Genomic DNA, 23,569 nt, shown 5'->3' with positions numbered 1-23,569 from the left:
GAGTTATACGGTGTGATTGGTGTGGCTGGTATGAGTCTTACCCGGGATTCAAAATCCTTCCTTATTGTGTCAGCTCTTCCGGGCACAGTATCCTAACTGAGGTCTGGAGGAGGGGCATAGAGGGAGGAGCCAGTGCACACCAGATAGTACCTAATCTTTCTTTTAGAGTGCCCAGTCTCCTGCGGAGCCCGTCTATTCCCCATGGTCCTTACGGAGTTCCCAGCATCCACTACGGACTACGAGAAATAGATTTACCGGTGAGTAAAATCTTATTTTTTTAAACTGTCCCAGGAGATTTTGTTCTTCCTATTACTATTCTGAGAGGTCTATTCATTACTGAGGGCTATCCAACTCGCTTCAAGTAATAGTGGTGAATACAAAATCATTGGAACAATTCAGCATTGCCTGTCCATTCACAGTGCGGTGGAAAGTAGCACTGCTGAGTCTGCATGTACGAACTTGGGATCACCCATGCTCACCTAGTGATCCGAGAGAGGAAGCCGAACAGGGTCAGAGGGATCGGGAAGGATCCCTTTTCACAACCAGGGACTGAGTGAGGTCTGGGCATTGGCACCATATGACGATGGTAAAGGTTTCTGCTGTCGAGCTCTGATAATTACATTACATTAGGAACTTGATTAAATTAGGTTCCTTTATTATTGTATGGGGACCATGAGTCAGATCGGGACTGAAAGGTAAGCAGGAGATATCCATGATATCTACTGTGTTACCTTTATAATGAATGGCTACAACAGTAGCTGAAAATGAAAATATTCACCTACTTTGGTAGAAATGAAGAGATAATGAATAGACCCCTTAATGTTATATGATGTTAAACTATGCGTCCTTTCCTTTATCTCTTAACTGCTTGCCTTGTTTTTTGTGTATTATATGCTTTTTCATAAAACTTTATATATTTCGTTAAACGAATGTCCGATCCATCAAAATCTAATTTACTTTTTTTTCCAATCTGGAGAACACTGCTACCATGGATTGCTTTAGGGTTCCGAAGGAGCTGGTACTTAATGTAACATAAAGGGGGGTACACACACACACCTAAAGATGTGTGCTGAGCGATCTATCACAGTCCGCTCAGCACACATTTCTCCCCCCGCTCAGTACTCAGCATGATGTGTGCTAAGCGAGGGGGGGGCAGGGGGTCGCTCACTTCACACAGTGCTGTTAGAGAGCGGCAGTGCCCAGGCTAGCCATCTTGCCGGTGTTATCCCACACTTCTCTGTAATGGGGGAGAAACGAGCGCAGACAGGCTGCATGGGAACTTGCACTACCAAGTGTTAAAGGGAAGTTCACTGTGGTAGCTGGCCACCCTAAGGGACCCACTGGCCTTCATAGTGAATGCCATGGCTGTACTGTTGCCATTCTGCCTGGGATATCTCTTTCCTCTGTTGCCAGTGTTGCCTCATGTGATAAAACAGAGCAGGGAACAGGGTATGCTGGTTATCTTGGTGGTTTCAAATTGGTACTCCGATATTTGAAAACATATCAATCTGGCCAAGTATGCATCTTCCCTTGCATCCAGATCTGTTACAACAGGGTCTCTTTCTCCACCAGGACCTACTTCGGCTAGCATGGTTATTGAAGTCGGTCTCTTCATAAATAAGGATTTTTTTCGACTAGTGTGGTGCAGACTATGTTGTAGGCCAGAAACCTGTTTTGTGGTGAAATTACCACAAAATGTGAAAAGTGAAAATGTGGTGTGAGAAGGGGTTTCATATTTCCGCCTTGCGTCTCTCTCATTTGCTGGCTTTCCTGCAGAATGGTTTGCAGGACTCTGGCTGAGCTCTCTGAAGGTACAGGTCTCTGTGTTGTCCCTTTATTTACAACACTGTTGGCTCTTCTTCCAGAGGTTCACATGTTGTTGTAGGGCATTCTGTATGTCCAGCCTTCCTTTGTTTCCCCAATGGCTTCATGGGATCTGAACCTGATATTGTTGCTCTTCAATAGTCCCCCTTCAAGCTTTTTGGAATCAGGTGAGCTAAAGTTTCTCACTTGAAAGCTTGTCTTCATTATGGCCAACTCCTCAGACCGGCGTTTGATTCCCTCGTCCCTCGTGGTGTTGGTTTTCCACATTTATCAGAAGAATAGTTTTCCTGTGTTCCAGCCATCTGCTTCCTTTGAGGATCCGGTGTTTTTGCCTTTCTTGGATGTGGTCCATGATCTACAACTGTGTCTGGAGAGGACTTCCTTGGTTAGGCACACTGTTTTGCCTTTGGTGTTTAATAATGTCAATAAATGTTGCTGGCAATGGGGAAGCAGACTATTGTACAGTGAATCAGATTTGTTATTCTCCTTACTCTGGATCAGGGAGGCTTAGCCCGGAGCTGGTGATGGTGTATTCTACTCTACAAAGGTGGTTATTGCTTGCAGGGACACTGGCATGGGGCCTCCATACAGCAGCCATGTTGTGCAGCCACCTGGTCCCCTGCCCTCACGTTTTCCCAATTTTATAATTGTCATGTTTTTGCATCCAAATATGCTTCTTATGGGTGGAAATTACTGTGTTCAGGTTGTCTTAGTGTACCATCTGGTGGAGGCGGCTTTTGAATGTCCCATGGTAGCAGACTTCAGCAGATCAGAAGAAAATTTGTTGTACTTGCCATTAAATCCCTCTATGATTCCACCTGGGGGACTGGGAAAGCTTACCCATCTTATTTAAAATTGTAATACCGACATGGTTGCTCGTAAGTAACATTACTACCGTATTGCAGTCTTGGGACGATATTTTGCTGCTGACATTAAAACTGGTACACTGTAAATATAGGGGTAGATATATTAAGCATGGGTAAGTCATAAAGCATGATAAGTGGAAGGAGATAATGCACCAGCCAATCATTACGGGTTTAAAAATGACAGGAGCTGATTGGTTGGTGCATTATCACCTTCCACTTATCACTGCTTTATCACTTCTCCTGGCTTAATACATCTGCCCCATTGTTAGTTATATTTCTTGTAAACATTTTTTTTTTTTTTATCTGAAAGTTTTATTATGTTGCATTTTGTCAAATCAAAGTCCAATCCCCTACCACTTTGGAAACAACTTCTTCACTACTTGAAATTGTTCCCCATACTTGTGTACTCCACCGGAAATTCGAAAGACTCACAAGTTTTGTTGAGATTTCCCAGACTCCCAGGAGAGTAGGTCAACAACCTGGATCATGCCAAGATTTCTAGATCAGTGAAAATGGAAATCCTGGCATCGTACAGGGAGGATGGGGCCATGAACACGTACGTTATGTCATCATAACTCCATATTTGTATTTTGGGACCTCGCATCTTGGAAGGAATCTCCAAAAAGAGGTCAAGAATGTTTATGGTCTTAGTGAATGATAGTATTCAGGGGCTATCGGTATTGTCTTCATCACATGTGGCAGAGAACAGTGCAGTTTAATGTGTTTTGTTTTTAATTGTAGTTGAGGTTGCAGCTCTGGGAAGCACATTGTCAGGTCCGATCTCTCTGCTGCCAGCTCAGAGGTAATGAAAGTGCAGATTCTGCTGTGTCCACTGACTCCTCCATGGATGAATCTTCTGAAACCTCTTCTGCCAAAGACGTGCCAGCCGGAAGCCTCCGCACTGCCCTGAGTGAACTGAAGAGCCTTATACTGAGCATCCTGGACACTTGTGAAGCAGCGGTACCTGTTTACTTTCTCTCTTACACCCATAATTACATTTTATGCAACACCAGAGATTTGTGCTTCAAACTTTTGCTTTGAAAAGATCTCCTCTAGAAAAAATATTTCAAGGAGAATCACTTAACCCAGTGGTTCCCAAACTCGGTCCTCAAGACACCCTAATTGTCCAGGCTTTAAAACTATCCATGCTTGAACACAGGTGACTTAGTATCACAGTCAATTTGGTGTAACAATCTGTGCTCAAGCGTGGGGATCCTTAAAACCTTAGATAGTCAGGGTGCCTTGAGAACAAAGTTTGGGAACCACTGACTTAACCTAAAGTTAATCTAGAAAAAAAACAATTGTTTCTCTCATTTTTATGTTTCACCATGGCTGCTCCAGCTGTCAGTCTATCCTTATTATCATATACAATATATAGTTATTTTTATTTATTTGTTTTCCAGTGGAGAAAATACAGATTTTAAAAATGTTACCTTTTTCATAATTGAGAAGTTCAGAAAGCAAAACAGGTGGTGATTTGCAACAGAACTACAGGGGAGGGATAAGGAGGTTAGAAAAAGGGCAGAGCACATTCAATATTACAGCATATTAGTATACTACAGTACTCAGTTCAGCATCATATACTATTATTGGTACCCATCGTATACAGCCAAGTTATTTCTTAATTGTAAATTTAGGGTTCATTTCCATGGAAAGGTATGTATCTGGAGTATTTCATGAGCCTTCTATGGGCCTAATTCAGACTGGATCGTTGCTGCGTTCGCAGTCTGAAGCCCTTTGCAGAGTGCGCACACGCACCCCGGGAGCCCAGGTAGATGCTAACGGCATCTCTGGGCTACGATCGCCTCTGCCTGATGGACAGGCAGAGGCGGTCGCGGGGCAGGAGGGGCCGTGCCAATCGCCGCTGTGCGATGCTTTAGCACTTGTGTGGGGGAGGGATAGGGCCTGACATGTGGGGCGGACTAGCCCTGTGCTGGGCGTCCCCCCGCATGTCAGAGTAACTGATCATAGATGTGATAAATTTAGCACATCTACGATCAGATCTGAATATAGAAACAATTTAATAATGGTGGAGTGATGGACTATGGCCAATGCAGAACTGTATGCAACTCTGTTGCATCTTACATTGCTGCTGGAGAGGTGTAACTGGGTGGTAGCAGGCCAGTCACACATATGCTAAGTTTAGCGAGGGCAAGTTGAAGAGAATTGCAGACTATGCAAAGTTACGTGTCTGTGTAATTATGGCTGCAAGTGTTATTAGGACTGGTGCAAGTGCACGGATAGTGATGATGGATATTGTCCAAGCATATAGATAGAGGCAGTCAGGTCACAGAGATGCATACATAGTTGTTGATACAATACCTCTTGCATACTACAGAGAGAAGTTTGGATGTGGAATCAATCAGTTTGGCTAGTGACGCAATGAATGTTTTCAGTTGGGGGTAATAATCTCTCTATTTAAGGCTACTATTCTATCCCATATTTTTCAGTCTGTCACTTGTATGGTAGTAGGTCTCATTTGTTTGGGAATCCAAATTATGAGAGAGATGTATCAAGCCTTGGAGAGAGATAAATTACCATCCAATTAGCTCCTGTCATTTTTAAAACACAGCCTGTCAAATGGCAGTTACAGTGGTGCTTAAAAGTTTGTGAACCCTTGAGAATTTTCTATATTTCTGCTGAAATTTGGCAGAAGAATGGTTAAAGAAGTATACATATAAAGTTTTGGAATGGCGAAGTCAAAGTCCTGACATTAATCCAGTCGAAATGTTGTGGAAGGACCTGAAGCGAGCAGTTCATGGGAGGAAACTCACCAACATAACAGAGCTGAAGCTGTTTTGTACAGAGGAATGGGGTCAAATTCCTCCAAGCCGATGTTCAGGACTAATCAACAATTAGCGGAAACCTTTACATGCAGCTATTGCTGCACAAGGGGGTCACACCAGATACTGAAAGAAAAGGTTCACATACTTTTGCCACTCACAGACATGTGATATTGGATCATTTTCCTCAATAAAAAAAATAAGCACGTCTAATTTTTTTGTCTCATTTGTTTGATTTGGTTCTCTTTATCTACTTTTAGGACTGTGAAAATCTGGGGTAGTTTTAGGACAAATTTCAGCAGAAATGTAGAAAATTCTGAAGGGTTCACAAACTTTCAAGCACCACTGTAGGAGCTAGTTGATTGCCAGTTACTTTATCTCTCTCCAAGGTTTGAAATATATCCCTCTGTGTTTAAAAAATGACAGTTCGAAGCTGATTGGTTAGTAGTTTATCTCCAAGGCTTGATACAGCTCACCCTATTTCTTTAATAGGATAATGTGATTTGAAGGCTTTTATTAATTGTACTCAAATAATTTTGATATGGAGGTAGAGACCAATTCCTTCACTGTAGTAATATGCAAGTCTGGTATCTAATAGGATCAGAAGGGTAATGCTCCCTGTTTAATTTCAGTACTTCTTAATTCAATACACATTATAAAAATATATGTTTTGCAGTAAATGAACCAAGATTATTAGCTCTAGTCTAATACAAATTAAAACTGAATCTCTCAGTCCCTGATAATAAACAGTCTACACTTCCTCGATATTAGGATTTTCCTTTTTCCAGTCCAATAAGCAATACAGGTTCTCAAATAGCCAAAATTCCCAAATATGGAATATTCCGAATTACATAATTTTCCAGCGAGACTGAGATAGTGACACCTTTGCTTTCTGGTGGTGCAGTGGGCCTAATTCAGACCTGATCGCACGGCAGCTGATCAGGTCTGAACTGCGCATGCGTTGCATGCCAGACAGCCGATGGCCATCTCAGCCCAGCGATTGCCTCTGACTGATTGACAGGCAGAGGCAGTCGCTGAGTGAGAGGGGGCGGGCTGGTGGAGTTTGGCCGCCGTTTTGAGGGGCGCGGTCCGGGCAATGCAAGCGTGCCAGGACCATGTGGGGGGCGGACCGCGGTGGCTGCGTGACGTCACATGCAGCCGCTGCGACCCAGACAGCGACGAGTAGCTCCCTGCCAGTGCGCAAAAGCTGCGCTGGTAGGGAGCCACTCATTAAGTACAAAAGCATTGCCGCTGTGCGATGCTTTTGTACTTGTGCAGAAAGGGGGGGGGGGGGGTAGGGCCAGACATGCGGGGTGGTCTCGCTCTGGGCTGGGCGTCCCCCCGCATTTCAGAGTACCTGATCGTAGCCGTGAAAAATTTTGCACTGCTACGATCAGGTCTGAATTAGGCCCAATGTACACAAACTTTGTTTATTGCCCCTAATTCTTACAAATAGTGTATAAATTATCTTCAGGCGGTGTTTATTAGGTTTATATGAAACCTAAATGCATACATTATTTAGACTTGGGTTCCATCCCCAAAATATTTCCATTGTATTATGCAAATATGCCAAAATCGGAAAAAATTTGATATCAAAAATACTTCTGGTCCCAAACATTTTGGATATGGGAGACTCAACCTATATTTGGAATCATTGGCCCTTGTTCCGAGTTGATCGCTCGCTAGCTGCTTTTAGCAGCAGTGCAAATGCTAAGCCGCCTCCCTGTGGGAGTGTATCTTCGCTTAGCAGAAGTGCGACCGAAAGGTTAGCAGAACTGCTCATAAAACTTTTCATGCAGTTTGTGTGGCTCGAAACTTACTCCTACCTTGCGATCACTGCAGACAGTTTAGTTCCTCATTTGACGTCACAAACACGCCCTGCGTACGGCCAGCCACTCCCCCCGTTTCCCCAGCCACTCCTGCGTTTTAACCTGACACGCCTGCGTTTTTTAGCACACTCCCGGAAAACAGTCAGTTACCACCCAGAAACACCCACTTCCTGTCAATCACTCACCGATCAACAGAGCGACTAAAAAGAGTCGCTCGACCTTGTGTAAAACTGCATAGTTTTGTGTGAAAGTACTTCGCGCATGCGTACTGTGGCCCATACGCATACGCAGAAAAGCCGATTTTTAGCCTGATCGCTGTGCAGCGAAAAACGGGATAGCGATCAACTCGGAATGACCCCCTATATGCAGTAACTTGCTAGGACCTTGGACAGTACTCTTGCCTTAGCATGCATTAGGGTTATGGTAAGGCACCTCTACTAGAAAAGAAGGATGATAATGTAATTTATCTGGTTCAGGACCAAATAATCAAGGGTTAAATGTAAACCTAAAAATTGTATTTATACACACCAATTACTTTGCCCTCTTCCTAGTTCTGGAAGTGTTGTTAGATAATGTGGCAAGTACCATTACTGCACACACAATTCCTAGAGAGAGAGAGAGACATTAATCAACCTTTGGGATTTGCTGTTAGAAATAAACAAGAAACATATTGAAAGTGAGACTGTTTCAGAAGCCAGGTCCATCATCATCGTCATACTTATTTGGCTGTTGATACTACACTCACTTATCTTTTCTGATTTTAACTCTGTGTAGAGTTCACGAAAATGTGAAGATGATGGTTTAGAAGAACAGATCAAACGAACCAGTGAAGACTCAAAAGCGCTGCGGGAACTTTTACAGGGAGAGCAAATAAGAATGAAGCAAACATTTGAGGAGCTGCAACGCCTTCATAAACAGGTAAAAGGTCACATTCAATAATGATTCTCTTAGGTAATATCACCAATATGAAATCACTTTCAGAGATTACACTTGGGGCTGTTCCAGAGTGGAGTATGTGCCCATTTGTATACTTGAATTTGCAGATTCTATGTATTTTGGAAAAAGAGGTAGAACTGGGATGGGAAGAGGCGTTCCTACTTAAGTTCAGTGTGACTGTGTTCATGGAAACGCTGGCCATTCAAACAGGCAAGTATTCACACTTGCACCTGTTAGGTGGTATATCACTTGTATCTGCTATATGAAGGTACAAGTATGCGCTGATGATTATATAAATAGCTACATATGCTGCAAATGTGAACGTGTGTGTGTGTGTGTGTGTGTGTGTGTGTGTGTGTGTGTGTGTGTGTGTGTGTAAATGCACTTCATTTGCAAGAACATTTCTTCTGAGTAATTTTCTCCAGTTATACTTCCAACCCTGTCTTGTCTGTTAGCCGCAATTCAGTATTGCCTAATCCTTACATAAGGCTAGTGCTGCTGGGAAAGCAGTACATTTTACTGATTAATACTGTTTAATGTCACTTGGAGCCCATGGATTTAGGGGCCAGTTCAGTAAGGTTAGCAAATTATGCTAATCAGCAGAATTTGCTAACCTTTAGCAGGCATGCTGGGGGCCGCCCAGCATGCTGACCGGCGCCTCCCCCCTGCTACAAGCAGAAATTGCGTTCGCTTCGCAATTTCTGTTTGTTAGCAGAAACTAAGGATGACTCCTGCGCGGCCGCATTTTTCCTGTCCCAGCGGCTGCGTGTGACGTCACGCAGCCGCCGCGACTGCACCCCCGACACGCCCCCGTTCGCATGTACCAGCCCACCGTTTCGGCTGGCACGCCCCTGCAACGCTCTGTTTTCTCCCAGAAAACGGAGCGTTGCCGCCCCACGACCGCCTCTGCCTGATTGACAGGCAGAGGCTATCGCATTTTCTGTGGCCCCCCGCAGAAAATGCGGGCGCATGCGCAGTAGGTCCCGCTGCACATACACCCACACCACCTCGGCAAAAATTCCGTACGAATCGCTACTTGCGATTCTTACTGAATTTGCCCCTTTATTCACTGTACATTTGGTTTGAGATCTGGCACTTATATAGTAGCACTGACTGGTGAAGCTAAGTACAGCTGCCTGCCCACCTCTGCCATGACCCCAATAAAGCACTGTGGGTTTGCTCAACCACAGCTTATTAGAAAACAGTTGTGCCCGACACACTGAAAGTAATAGCCGAGTTTCATTGGTATTAAACTACAACTCTGCAATATTTTCACTTATCCTACTATTGTTCTTTTTGCCTAAGATGTAAATATTTCAAGTCGCATTTAGAAGATGACAGGTGCTCACTGTCAGCATTGACATCTATCTAATGCCCCCTACACACTCGGCGATCCGCTGCCGACGGCAGATACGTCAGACCCGACGGCGGGTGGGAGATGACGGGCGGGGGGGTAGTGAAGTTTCCTCACTCCCCCCGTCACCCGGTTCCATAGCAGTGCATGCCAATATGGATGAGATTGTCCATATTGGCCTGCATGTATAAACAAGCCGGCACCAACGATGAATGAGCGCGGGGCTGCACATCGTTCTTCGTTGGTGCCTACACACTGAACGTTGTGAACGAGTTGAGTTCTCGTTCATTAATGAACTAGAACGTTCATATCGTTCAGTTAGATCTTCAAGTGTGTAGGGCCCATTACTCTCCATTAGCAATTGTTTCATTTCTGTTTCAGTACCACTATAGAAAGAAATAGAAATTCCGATTGTCTCTGTTGACCATATACAGTAAAACACTTGTGTATAATACCAAAACTCTGTTCTCTTGCCAGGTGACTCTGCTGAGTGTTGAAATGAGTGCACTCAAAGAAGAGCGAGACCACCTGCTGGAACTGACCCAAAATAATGATGCACATGAACAATTACTGAAGGCCATAAAGGATAGAGATGACGCTATAGCCAAGTAATAATAATCTGCACATTTAATATCTTAACCCCTGCAGCCACTTGAGTCTTTTTTTGCTTTATGTGACTTGTTCCAATGGTCTAAATAACTGCACATATATAGAGTACATCTCACATCCATATTTGCCCATACAGAGGAAGAATATTTTTGTAAGGATTTTTTTAGTGAGAGACCATGGGGGAGATGCTGTGGCCTGCAAGTGTCAGATTTTTTTAAAGCAACAATAATTCAAACCGCAAACCAGGTTTGTATTGCCTTTCAATTTATCAGCGCTTTTAAAAAACTGGTACAGTTGCCGGAATCTATCTGCTGTATGTGTGTCATGCAGGTGATTACATTACAAGCTGTATGATCACGTATTATGTACATGTATAAATTCTAGAATCTTTGTATATGATGTAGAGGGCAATAATGGCAACATATAATAAATATATATATCTATATCTATCAGGATGAAGGGGATAACCCCGAAACATTGATCAAAGCATTACAGCTACTTTGCACTGAATCTGGAGATTCTGAGTGCTACTTTCTTCATCGTAAACTATATAACATAGAATAAATATTGCCATTATAGCCCCTACATGATTTATAGAAATTCTAGAATTACGTAATATATATATATATATAGACAATATTGCTAGACCGGCACTCCCCTCTAGAAAGAATTGGGCTCCGGTGCCCTCAGCCTCAATAGTGGTAGATAGCAACAAACATACTGCGGCACTCGGAGACTTTAGAAGTGAATAACTGTATTTCACAACAGCAACATGAAAAGTTCCAACGTTTCGGGGCTCAGCCGCCCCTTGACAAAGGGGCGGCTAAGCCCCGAAACGTTGGAGCTTTTCATGTTGCTGTTGTGAAATAGTTATTCACTTCTAAAGTCTCAGAGTGCCGCAGTATGTTTGTTGCTCTATATATATATATATATATATATATATATATATATAATTTTGTGCTTTTGTACTGCTACAAGTTTATAAAGTGTGGGTTGAGGTTTCGTAAAAGTTAAAAAAGGAGCAGACTACATGGGCCAAGTGGTTCTTTTCTGTCGTCAAATTCTGCATTTCAATGCTTTCTTGTGATTCACGCTGAAGAAAAAAAATGTCCTTTCAAACTCTGTGCATGCTTCCTATCTTTGCTCACAAGCATGCCAGTTCTTGGTAAAATGACATAACAAATATGGTGAACATGCGTTTGTTGCAGTTTTGTTTTTGCATGTCTTTGTGTTTTTTATAGTCCCCACAAGAACACTTACAGTATGCAGCTTAGCTGACAGAACCTCTCACAGAAAATACAAGATTACTGACAAAGCCAGGGCCGTCTTTTCGTATGGACTCAATGGGCAGTTGCCCAAGGACCCCAGGATTCTAGGGGCATGCAGTAGTAGCAGGGCACTCGGCGGTCCCAATAGGCTTGTAGCAGTGCAGCAGAGACTCCCGCGGGGCTGCTGAAGTGAGAGACAGGTAGCTGACTCTTTAGCTTCCCCTCCCCCACATGATCGGCAATAGGAGGGTACCCAGCAGTGTGGTGCGGAATGCTAGTGGCAGGGGGGTTTGTGGATGATATGTGAGGATAAGAGGATGAAGGGGGGAGGGTGATAGGTGAAGGTAAGGGAAGGAGGATGATGGCTGCATATTCACCGTTGTTTTTACTTTTCTTTTTTTTTTGTAGGGGGAGGGGGGGGGGGGTCACAGAAAAAAGCCAGTGGGTGCGAGGCCTTATAGAACTTCAAATTGAATAGGAACATCTTCATGTCTTCATACCCTTGAAGTGACCTGTCTCCCTATTTTGCATAACGCACCAGCATAGCAAGAGTTAAGTGAAGGCTGACAGGGAATCTGCTGATGCCTATTTTCCTGCGTCATGTGGCCAATCTATAGCTCAGAATCATGGCACCATCAGTGTGAGCATCCGGTGCCTGACAGGCTAACTTGGCACATAACGTTATTAAGATCTGTGAAGGCATCGTGGAAATAAGTGTTACGTGCAAGTTTACATTCTGTTAAAGCCAAATGTCCATTAGCATTACCAGTCTCTTTGTCATATCTATAAAAAGCATTATTGACATCTGAGCACTATATAAATGTAAATAGGCACTCCTACTTCAAAGGCAAGGCTCGCTTTAACAAAAACACACTACACTCTACTGCGAGGCTAAGGATGATGAGGGATGTGGCGAGGGAGTAAGGAGGATGAGGCCAATGCATGAGGCTAGGAGAACGATGTGGTGTGTGTGTGTGTGTTGGGTTGTTGAGGGAAGGAGGATGAGGCCAATGTGTAAGGCTAGGAGGATGATGAGGGATGGGGGGGGTAAGGAGGGTGAGGCCAATGTGCGAGGCTAGGAGGATGATGAGGGATGTGGGGGGGGGGAAGGAGGGTGAAGCTAATGTGTGAGGCTAGGCGGATGATGGGGTGGGGGGAAGTGAGGGAAGGAGGATGAGGCCAATGTGCGAGGCTAGGAAGATGATGAGGGTTGTGTGTGTGTGTGTGTGTGTGTGGGGGGGGGGGGGGGGGGGTTAGGATGGTGAGGCCAATGTGCGAGGCTAGGAGGATGATGAGGGATGTGGGGGGGGGGGGGGGGGGTAAGGAGGGTGAAGCCAATGTGTGAGGCTAGGTGGATGATGAGGCGGGGGTGGGGGGAAGTGAGGGAAGGAGGATGAGGCCAATGTGCGAGGCTAGGAGGATGATGAGGTATGTGTGTGTGTGGGGGGGGGGGGGGAGGTGTGCAGGGCAAACACAGGATTTTCAGGTGGGGTGTGTTTTATTCATCTCCCTTCTGTTTTTCCTATCTAGTTTTCTCATTTCATATTTTATTCCCTTGAATGGGTGGGTAAGGGACACAGTGCATTGCTTTGCTTAGGGCCTACAATGCTGTTAAGACGACCCTGGACAAAACGACATATCCACTTCCCTTGGGCCCAGGTATTGTATTGCCTAAGCAAAATTGGTACTCTGCAGAGATTCTGGGCACACTTGCACTTCCACATTCACCATGATACAGAGATATGTGTTCTCTGTCTCTTGGGTTATATAGGATGCAGTTAATTTCCCGACATTCAGGATCCAAGCGGTCGAAATACAGACGCCGGAATCCCGACAACATTCAAAATGACGGAGGTCGAAATCCTGACCTCCGCCCGGAATTCCCACTACGGTGGGGGTCCACGCCACCACATGAGGGGGAATATAATAGTGTGGCGAGGGAAGCTCAATACCGAGCCTGAATCGTGGTGAGTGCAGCGAGCTGTCGAGGGGACATGCTGGCTTGATGTCGGGATTTTGACTGTCTGGATTCCGACGTCGGTATTTCAACCGCCGGGATCCCGACTGTTGGGAAATCCTACTGAATCCAGTTATATGATTTTATAGTAAGGAAAAAAGAACAAGGCCAATTAGTTGGAGGCCTCTCTGACTGCCTGGCAGAAAAGAGAGCCTGACGATTGGTTTACCAGGCTTCACATCCCTTCCCTGTCAGCTCAAGTGATGTGGATCTTGCTGTTGCCATTTCTGTACCGAAAAGCTGCACTGGGACAGCATCTATCGGACGCGTTGTCCCAACTACAGTGCTTAAAATTATAATTGCCTGTGAATCAGCATCTCTAATTGCTGCACATAACAGCAACAAGAGATAATGGCCCTCATTCCGAGTTGTTCGCTCGCTAGCTGCTTTTAGCAGCATTGCAAACGCTAGGCCGCCGCCCTCTGGGAGTGTATCTTAGCTTAGCAGAATAGCGAACGAAAGATTAGCAGAACTGCTACTAAATAATTCCTTGCAGTTTCTGAGTAGCTCCAGACCTACTCCTAGATTGCGATCACCTCAGTCCGTTTAGTTCCTGGTTTGACGTCGCAAACACGCCCTGCGTTCGGCCAGCCACTCCCCCGTTTTTCCAGCCTCTCCTGCGCTTTTACCTGGCACTCCTGCGTTTTTTAGCACACTCCCTGAAAACGTCCCGTTTCCGCCCAGAAACACCCACTTCCTGTCAATCACACTACGATCACTCGAGCGATGAAAAAACGTCGCTCGAGCTTGTGTAAATATACAAAGTTTTGTGTGAAAGTACTTAGTGCATGCGTGCTGCGTACCATGCGCTTGCGCATTTTTGCCATTTTTTCACTTAAACGCCGCACTGCGAAAATCGTCAGCGAGCGAACAACTCGGAATGACCACCAATATTTCTATAGGGAATTGTGAATTTTACTATTTTCTTGGTGAAATAACATAAAATAACTTTGGTAGTGTACATCTGTCTCTCTATGTACTGTGATTACTTGTTTTTTTTTCTGTGGTGTAAATTGTAAGGATACATATACAGATGTGTCCTCATATATCTTGCCTTGATATGCCACGCAGCCTGAGATGACTGGCATGAGTGAGCTGACAGGTCCTGTGCAACCAGTGAAAACAGACAAAAAAACTGGCGCTGATTATAATAATTTACCAAACACTGTCCTTCCAGCTGCCACCAATTAGGGGATACTCAGCACCTAGATATTTAGCCAAAACCGCAACAAAAAAAACAGCCCCAAAAATGAAGCACTAAAGATTTAGGCAATTTTAATAATAATAGTTACAATACACTAGTACTGGCCGGAACACATCATTTTTTTTAATATGTTCCTGTTGGCACTAGTGTTTTGTTAAAATTGCCTGAATCTCTAGCACCTCTGATTTCTTGGCCAAAAATGCATCTTATTTGCAAGGAACAAGACGCACAAGCAGACTCTGCTGATTAAAATTATATGCAGCATGCCTATATTCTGTTTGCGTCTGCGGCTTTATCTGCATACGAAATGGTACGTGATAGTGCAAATGCAGCCACGGTCGCACACAGAATATAGCATGCCGCATATCATTGTAAGCAGCATAAGATACTTGTGCATCCTATTTGCATCATTTTTGTAAAAAGTCGCACGAAAAGACGTTTGCCACTACCGGGTCACGCCATGCACAGTTAGAAGGGCTGTTTAACATGCCAGGAGGCTAGATGTTTGTGGATACGCTGTAGCTAAATAAAGACTTGAGGTTGCCATCTGAAAGCCTTTACAGTGGTCACAGTGTTCTGAGCCAGTGACATAGAATGGAATACAGTATTATCTTTTTGCTGCAAACACTCAGCTTAATCTGCCCAAACCAAGTGAATTCTTGCTCTTGAAAATAGTCTAATATTATTCTAATCTCTTACCAACGAGAAATAGCCAGCAATGGCAGATGGCAGACCAAATATCCCCATTACCCCCTGAAATTGTAGATTTTTGTACTCAGCCCTATGGGTGCTACAAACAAAAACCTGTGACCTTGGGGCTACCATAAGTGTGGCATATGCATCCATTTGCTCGCAGGGAGCTGAATTGACATCTGAACTGTTCCTGCTAGGCTCATTCACACTGATTATTCGTCTTTATGTACAGAAACCTTTCATGGTTTTCCCTCTCACTATCTTGTGTTTTATCCAATACAATTTCTCTGATACTCTAGCACCCAGGCCAGCCCAACCTCACTGCCCAAACCAATTATACTTCGTCAACTTCGAAATTATACAGCCTTGTAGTAATGTTATAGGTGATTAAATATGTTTTAGTAGTAATAATACATATTAACAATATATTAAAAAGCTGCAACGTTTGTGTCACTATGTGTCATATTTTTCCCTTCAGGAAGAACGCTGTAGAAATGGAACTTGCTAAATGTAGAATTGATTTGATGTCACTGAACACTCAACTGTTAGATGCCATTCAACAAAAACTGAACTTGTCCCAGCAGCTGGAGGCGTGGCAGGTAAGGATTTCCTGTTGCTTACATATCACGTTGCTTGTTCCTTAATAAGCCTGTCCCTGATGGAGGTTTGCCCGATGTAAGTAGTTTTTGGATTCCTACTGGTCTTCAGATCCAATTAAAGACAAATCCTAAAGTGTTATGTAAAGCCTCCCACATTTGTTTGAGAAAGCCTTTTCCTACATTAGGGAACATAGATGGGATCATCAGTGTGTGTCTTGTCAGTCTCCTCACAGGACATCAGATATGTCACCTTTGTACATAGGAAGGTGATTACTAATAGTGAGGCCAGTGAACCAATATGAGAACCTTTTATCTTAATGACACTTTGTTAATTTTGGAAAGGCTATGCTTTAACCTTTTAACTTTTCCAACCCCTCCCCAAAGCACATTGACAAGTGGGACTCCTGTCAGATATCTCCTGCCACTCATTTGCATACAAGAACCGCATGCTTTAAAATATTAATGCCAGCATAAAAACATTAAACATATTACATAGGTAAACACTTATAAGGATAAGAAAATATAGTCTTATTTTTATGATATAAAAAATTATTGGTAGCCTCCAGCAGTTTGTATTACTGAACTGCATATGGCATGGCAGTTCAATGAGATTACTGTAATTTATTTATGTTTCAATAGGATTACTGTAATTTATCTATGGACAATCATAATGAATGCTGGTCAAGCATAATGCTGTACTGTATGCTGGTCTACAACAGATATTGGGCTTTATTCTAAAGTAGGAGTAAAGGCAAAAAGTGCAAGTAACTGTGCACCTAGGCAAAACCATGTTGCATTGCAGGCAGGGCTGATTGAAGGAGGGAGAGGTGGGCAAGGTATACTTTACCCGGGGTCCCCTTTCTCCCAGGGGATCCTCGTACCGGACTAAGGGCCTAATTCAGACCGCGATCGCAGTCTGAAGCCCTTTGCCTGCGCGTGTGTACCCAGTGAGACGCGAAAGCATTTCACTAGTGCGATCGCCTCTGCCTGATTGACAGGCAGAGGTGGTCGCGCGGTGGGAGGGGGTGTGGTAGCGGCGTTAGAGCGCCGTTGGTGGGGCGCAGTCTGGACAACGCAGTCGTGTCTGGACCATTGCAGGGGCGGGCTGCGGCGGTTGCGTGATGTTATACACAGTTGCTGCGACCCAGAACGTGGCGGGTAGCTGCCTGCCAGCGCATCTAGGCTGCGCAGGTGGGGAGCTACTTGGCGGTGCGAAAGCATTGCCGCCGTGCGATACTTTCGCACCTGTGCAGGGGCGGAGCAGGGCCTGACATGCGGGGCGGACTAGCCCAGTGTTGGGCGCCCCCCCACATGTCAGAGAATCTGATCGTAGATGTGCCAAATTTAGCACATCTACGATCAGCTCTGAATCACCCCCTAAATTTGTTTTTCAGAGACGGAGTGTTTGTGTGGATGCATGCTAGGTGTGTGTTTGCAGATATGCTGTGTGTGTGTTGCGTGTATGTATGCTGTTTGTGTGCATGATATGTTATTGAATGTTGTGTGCATGCTAAGTGTGTATAGGTATGCTGTGTGTGTGTGTGTGTGTGTGTGTGTGTGTGTGTGTGTCTGCATTATATTTATGTGTATATATATATATATATATATATATATACATACAGTCCTTAGGGGCCCCCTTTGTCTTAAGTATCCCAGACCCCTGGAGCCTTAGAGGTCTATTTATTAACATTATTTTTACTAAAATAATGTAAAAAAGGGTGTTTTCACACCCTTTTCACATTATTTTAGTATCACCTGAATATATTAAAGGGCATTTGGAGCAGTTTTTATGAAAAACTGCTCCAAACCCTTTAATTCACTTTTTTTAGTAAGTCACATTGCATTCCCCATACTTATTATGGGAAATGCGATCTGACCAGATTTACAAAAAAAAAGTGAAGAAATACCGCAGTGTGCCCTGTGATAATCTCGCCAGCTCAGGCTGGCGAGATCACAGGGCAGCACTGCGATATACACCCTTTTGCCCAGCTTTCTCTGCCCCTGGCAGAGAAAGCTGAGCGGGACCCGATGGACACACAAGCTGATCAAAGTGTTAAAAAAAGAAAAAAAAAAGTAAAAAACAAAAACATACTCACTTGTCCAGGGAGCCGGTGTTCGCTGCTCCGCTGAGCGCTGCCAGGCGCCGGGTCCCCCATGTGCTGCAGCGCACTTAACAGCACCGGGGGTCACTGCAGCACACAGGATCCGGCAGCAGAAGCAGCGCGGACCGGTTTCCTGGACAGGTGGGTATATTATCCTACGGGAGGGGGGGGGGTCCGCGGCGCGCAGGAGTAGATGTGACGGGAATGGGGGTCGACCGGGTGGCGGCAGTAGTGGCGATGGGGGCGGCGCATGCACAGCAGGACATCAGGGTATTTTTTACGAAAAATACCCCGATGATGCTGCGAAGAGGCATCGCAGGGACAGAGCTTGACCGCAAGCTCTGTCCCTGCATGCGATAATTGATACATTCCTGCGATGTAGTCAATTATCGCAGTGCGAGTTTGGGCGAGTTTATCACCTGTCATCCGCAACCAAGATGCGGATGGTGATAAATAGGCCCCTTAATCCGGCTCTGACTGCAGGTGGTGCAGATGTAACATGTGTAGAGAGATTTAGATTTGGGAGGGGTGTGTCCAAACTTACATCTAAACTGTAGTGTTAAGGGGGGTACACACGGAGAGATCCGTGCTTAAAATCTAAGCAATCTTGCTAGATTGCTTAGATTTTAAGCACGGATCTGCCGTGTGTATGCCCTCCAGCGATAGCGATGCGCGGCCCCACGCATCGCTATCGCCGATGCTAGATTGAGCCTGCATGCAGGCTCAATCTAGCGAGTCGCTCACTTCACCGTTGTGTGAAGTGAGCGGCCCCCCGTCGGCTTTCCCCCTCGCTCAGCACATCGCGCTGTGCTGAGCGGGGTGAGAGATGTGTGCTGAGCGGTCTGTGTTAAGATCGCTCAGCACACATCTCTCCCGTGAGTACCCCCCTTTAAATTAAAGCAGCCAGTATTTGTGGGCTAAAGGGGTTAATCAGGTTTGTTAGCAAAGCCAAAAAAGTTAACAGTTGGGCAAAACTATGTTGCACTACAGGTGGGGCAGATGTAACATGTGCGGAGAGAGTTAGATTTGGGTGGGTTATATTGTTTCTGTGCAGGGTGAATACTGACTGCTTTATTTCTACACTGCAATTTAGATTTCAGTTTGAACACACCCCACCAAAATTAAAATCTCTCTGCACATGTTACATCGGCCCCACCTGCAGCGCAACATGGTTTTGCCCAATTGCTAACTTTTTTGGTTTGCTGACAAACCTGAATAAGGGCCTAAATGCAGTATTTACCCTGCACAGAAAAAATATAAATGTATTTGTTCCCCTTACATTGCAACATGGTTTGTCCCAGATACAAAGTTACTTGCATTTTTTGCTTTACTTCCAAATCAGAATTGAGCCCAAAGTGCCTGATTCTGAGTTGGGCGTAAAGCAAGAAACTGTGCATCTGGACATAACATGTTGGAATGCAAGGGGTCTGCTTTTGCATGTAGCCTGCAAATTCTGGACAGCTTTATTTTTCCACTGCAATTTAGATTTGCTTTTGGACACTGCCCTCCCAAATCTTAATGTCTCAGCACTAAGGGCTTTATTCAGGTTTGATCGTATCTAAGATACTATTGCATACCCCCAGCTATCAGCCAAGTGCGCACTCGCTGTGCCTGCACTGCGCATACAGGGAAATGCGATTGCCTCTCCGTAATGCCAACGCCTCTGCCTGATTGACAGGCAGAGGCATTTGTAGGGCAGTCGGGGGCGTCAATGCGGTGTTGCAGGGGCGTGTCAGCAAAAACAGGGGTGGGTCCTAACCATTTTTGGGGCAGCTACGTGACATAACACGTGCCCGATGCGGCGGGAAACATGGCCGAGCTGCGCTTGCTTTCGCAGCCAGGCTGCGCATGCAGAGGTTGACCCTAGTTTACTGCGTCGCAATCTAATCATGATGCGTGTGCAGTTAGATTCTGAATGCAGCGCTGGGCGGCACTTAGCATGCTGGCTGACCTAGCCCTGTGCTGGCCGGCCCACAACACTCGTTCCACAGCAGTAGCAGATTCTGATTTTTAGCAGAATCTGCTACTAATGGTGACTAAGGTCCTAAATCTCCGTCCCCTACAGTGCAGCATGGTTTTGCCAAAGTTCACTTACTTGCACTTTTCTGCTTTACTCCCACCTCAGACCCATCAGACCCATCGTGCCCAAAGGTGGTCCATACAGTAGTTACATAATCATTACCTACCTGTACTGTCCAGTCTTTCAATGAGTAAAAACCCCAGAAACTTGAAAATACAAATATTTGAAATGAGATCTTGTTATTGTGATATTTTAGTGATATATGATAAAGCCATTGTACTGTGTTCCAGCTACAGTACTCAGTGGTCTAGTGCGGCTTCCAAAGCACTAGCTCCTCACTTCTTTCTTGTCTCTGGGTTCTAGTTTGCTTCCTCAGGGCTTTTCACTATCTGGCTCCTCTGGTTTCTGATCTAATGGCCTTTCTCAGTTCCTGTACCGACAACTCTAGTCATACACCCCTCCTGCCTTAGAGGTGAGATTGTGTCTATGTATAGATGTATGTAGCTACTCCATCCCATCAGACATCCATTGATCTCACTAGAGGCATTTTTTTTATTCACTTATGGCCATTCGCTTGTATGTTTTTTTATTTTTCACTTGCTCGCTTCTTAGTAACTAGCCATTTCACTCCAGGATTATCACTGATTCCCACATCTTGCCTTACTGCTGCATGTACAATATTCATGTGTTAATAGGCAAGTCGGAGTTCCTAATACTTCATCATCTTTTATATAGGAAGCTATTTCATGTGTAAGCATATATTTATTTTCCTGGTGTCTCAATGCAACGTTAATAATCTACAGACATCCCATTCAATAAAATGGTGGAAAGCCCTTACAATAAGAAGGAAACATCTGCAATAGTTTAACGGTGGGTTGATTTTTTTCCATTAAATAGGTCAGGTTATATACTTCAGTTTGACGGCGGTCAGGATGCCGCCAGTCGAAATTCTGGCGCTGGAATCCCTGACGTGGGTAAAAATACAAGTAACAGAACTCCGTCCTGGGGCCGGATGTAATGCTGCCGAGTTCGGCGCCGTGTGGGATGCTGGCCGAACGCTGATGTTTTTTTTAAAGGGGCAATCACTTACAAGGCCGCTGAACCTGGGTGGCATTACATCCGGCCCATGAGTTGAAATGCAGACGCCGGACTCCCGACTGCCAGCATCCCGATCGTAAGTATGCCAGGGACTCTTAGGTTTTTTTTCCCACCAGAAGGGGTTAGGCTACAGGGAAGGCAGGGTTAGGGTTAGGCTGTGGGGAAGGGAGGGTAAGGATTAGGCTATGGGAGGGGTGGGTTAGGGTTAGGCAGCATCAGGGAGGTTTAGGCTGCGGGGGGGGGGGGGGGGGGGGCGGTTAAGCTTCGGGGAGGGATAGGGGGGTTGGTGGGGAAGGTAAGTATACTTACCTCACCCCTGCCGGGGGTTTACTGCCGGTAAACATGTTGAATTTATGGCTTTCTTTTATATAGCAATGTTTCTGTGCTTTGGTTTATGGGGGTGCAAACACTGAGGAAAGCTGGCCTGGAAGGCCAATAACTAAGGCTGATTATTAAGGTACTTAGATAATTTTTAGATACAGTCAAAACATACCTTTATACCAACAAGAAGCCCGCCAGTGACCATCGTTGCCGGGTGTAGGACCTTCCGGTCCGTGATCCCGGCACCTTCCATACATGTCATTGATACAGTGGCGGCTGGTTGTCAAGGATACCATGATGCCCGTCGCTGATACCATCCCGTGCTGGAAGTGAGAAAAAGTGACTATTTACAGTCCCCGAACCCAAGACAAGGTCACCATATCTAAACAAATGGAATTCAAGGATAGATAGCTACATAAAGCTGGATATAATTATCACTGCGTGGAAACACCAGTTTACAGAATACAGGTGTGAAGTTATATTGGACCTAACTACTAGTCCTGGGAGGTGTCCATAGGGATACCCTTCACAATATATCTATCAACGAGTGTTGTGGAGTCCCACGCTATTAACATATACGTGGATCATATGCCCATACCTGTGCGAAAATAAAATAAACAGTGTCGGACTGGGGCATGAAGGGCCCACCAGGGGAATGTAATAATAAGGGCCGATGTTTAGAGGCATGGCCAGTGTCTGGTGGGGTGTGTGGCCAGTTGCCAATGATGTTTGGCTATCCATTATAGAGTGCATGGTCTGGGCACCTTGATAAATATATAAATGAAACACTGCCAGTGCATGCATGATAATGTACCAGATTAATAACAGCAATGCACTGTAGAGAATACACCATAGACCTGTGCAGTATAAGGTAACATATGTAACATAACATATATATGTGTGTGTGTGTGTGTGTGTGTGTGTGTGTGTGTGTGTGTGTATATATATATATATATATATATATATATATATGTGTGTGTGTGTGTGTGTATATGTATGTATGTATGTATGTATGTATATATATATATATATATATGTATATATGTGTGTGTATTTTGTATTAATGTCTCTTAGGACACTACTTATAAAGCTCCGGAATCGGACATTTATTTGATCTTACTGACCATGCAACTATTATATGCCATTCAGCAGTCAATATCTCTCCTCAATATAGAAATTAACTTTATATTAAAATGATTGCCAGTTATTCTACAGAAAGGTGGTGATGCAGAACCCAAAGCCAAGTCTCAGTGAGATGCTCCATGTGACCCATCATTTACCCTGGAGCTCCATTGATCTACTGATGGCCACTGGTTTTACCATCAATGGCAGGAGTTCAGTCATTCACTGTTAGATTTTTCTCCAACTTTGCGCATTCGTGACTGCGAATTCCTTTCCATTTCACATGCACAGTAGCGAACCATCAATGGTTTTGCGCCAGTGGGTACAAACCATAGATGGCGGTTGCTTTGACGGACAACCCTTCTCTGATTCTCTTTGGGGGAGTGACCATAAAAAGCAATCACAAGCCACAATCAAGATATTTTGTCTTCATTGGTCCTTCTGTTCACACTCATCCCTATGTTTTGTGTCAGCTATTTTAGTAAAACTGATCTAAGTCTCCAATTTCTGCAGAAAATGTGATCTCTTTCCAGCATAGCTAGACAGATAATGGTTTAGCAGCAGACCCTAGTCATCTCAGATTGGTATTTTAAAGACTTGGCCTGTCCTTCTATATACTTAAATCTCAAAGCATAAAGTCATAATTTACTCATATTTGTAGACATCACTAGAAAATAATGATGATTGTCCAAATTTAAGAAATAATAAATCGATAGCCCAAATGTTTCATTACCTCCTCATGTTGTTAAACGTTTTATTTATACTTCCTGTATACTTCTAGCCCTGATATTTATTACTTTCGTTTTAGTAAGTAAACATTAGATAATAACTTCCCTTTGATTAATGCTTTTAAAGTAGACTTACTGCTGTACATCTGAAGAAGCTTCTCATTTCACCATGTTGGGGTTAAATTAAATTGTTTCC

At 44.4% G+C, this 23,569-nt stretch overlaps 1 protein-coding gene across 2 annotated transcripts in view; it reads left to right on the top strand.

Moving 5' to 3' along the window:
• The window catches only part of BICDL1 (BICD family like cargo adaptor 1), a 157,273-nt gene that overhangs the window by 103,784 nt on the left and 29,920 nt on the right, over nucleotides 1-23,569 (top strand). The window contains exons 6-10 of one of the 2 annotated variants that reach the window (XR_010170472.1): nucleotides 3,432-3,650; nucleotides 8,077-8,220; nucleotides 10,070-10,200; nucleotides 15,862-15,982; nucleotides 20,468-20,576. Coding sequence is in view for 1 of the 2 variants with exons in the window: in XM_063913144.1 (XP_063769214.1) it covers nucleotides 3,432-3,650; nucleotides 8,077-8,220; nucleotides 10,070-10,200; nucleotides 15,862-15,982 (615 nt within the window). In the remaining variant the exon portion in view is untranslated. The remainder of the gene's footprint in view (nucleotides 1-3,431; nucleotides 3,651-8,076; nucleotides 8,221-10,069; nucleotides 10,201-15,861; nucleotides 15,983-20,467; nucleotides 20,577-23,569) is intronic. The other variant, XM_063913144.1, reaches the window with a different exon arrangement.

Source organism: Pseudophryne corroboree, chromosome 1, assembly GCF_028390025.1.
Source record: "Pseudophryne corroboree isolate aPseCor3 chromosome 1, aPseCor3.hap2, whole genome shotgun sequence".
NCBI lineage: Eukaryota > Metazoa > Chordata > Amphibia > Anura > Myobatrachidae > Pseudophryne > Pseudophryne corroboree.
The sequence above is the reverse complement of the archived record's forward strand: the minus strand, read 5'-3'. Positions and strand labels throughout refer to the sequence as shown.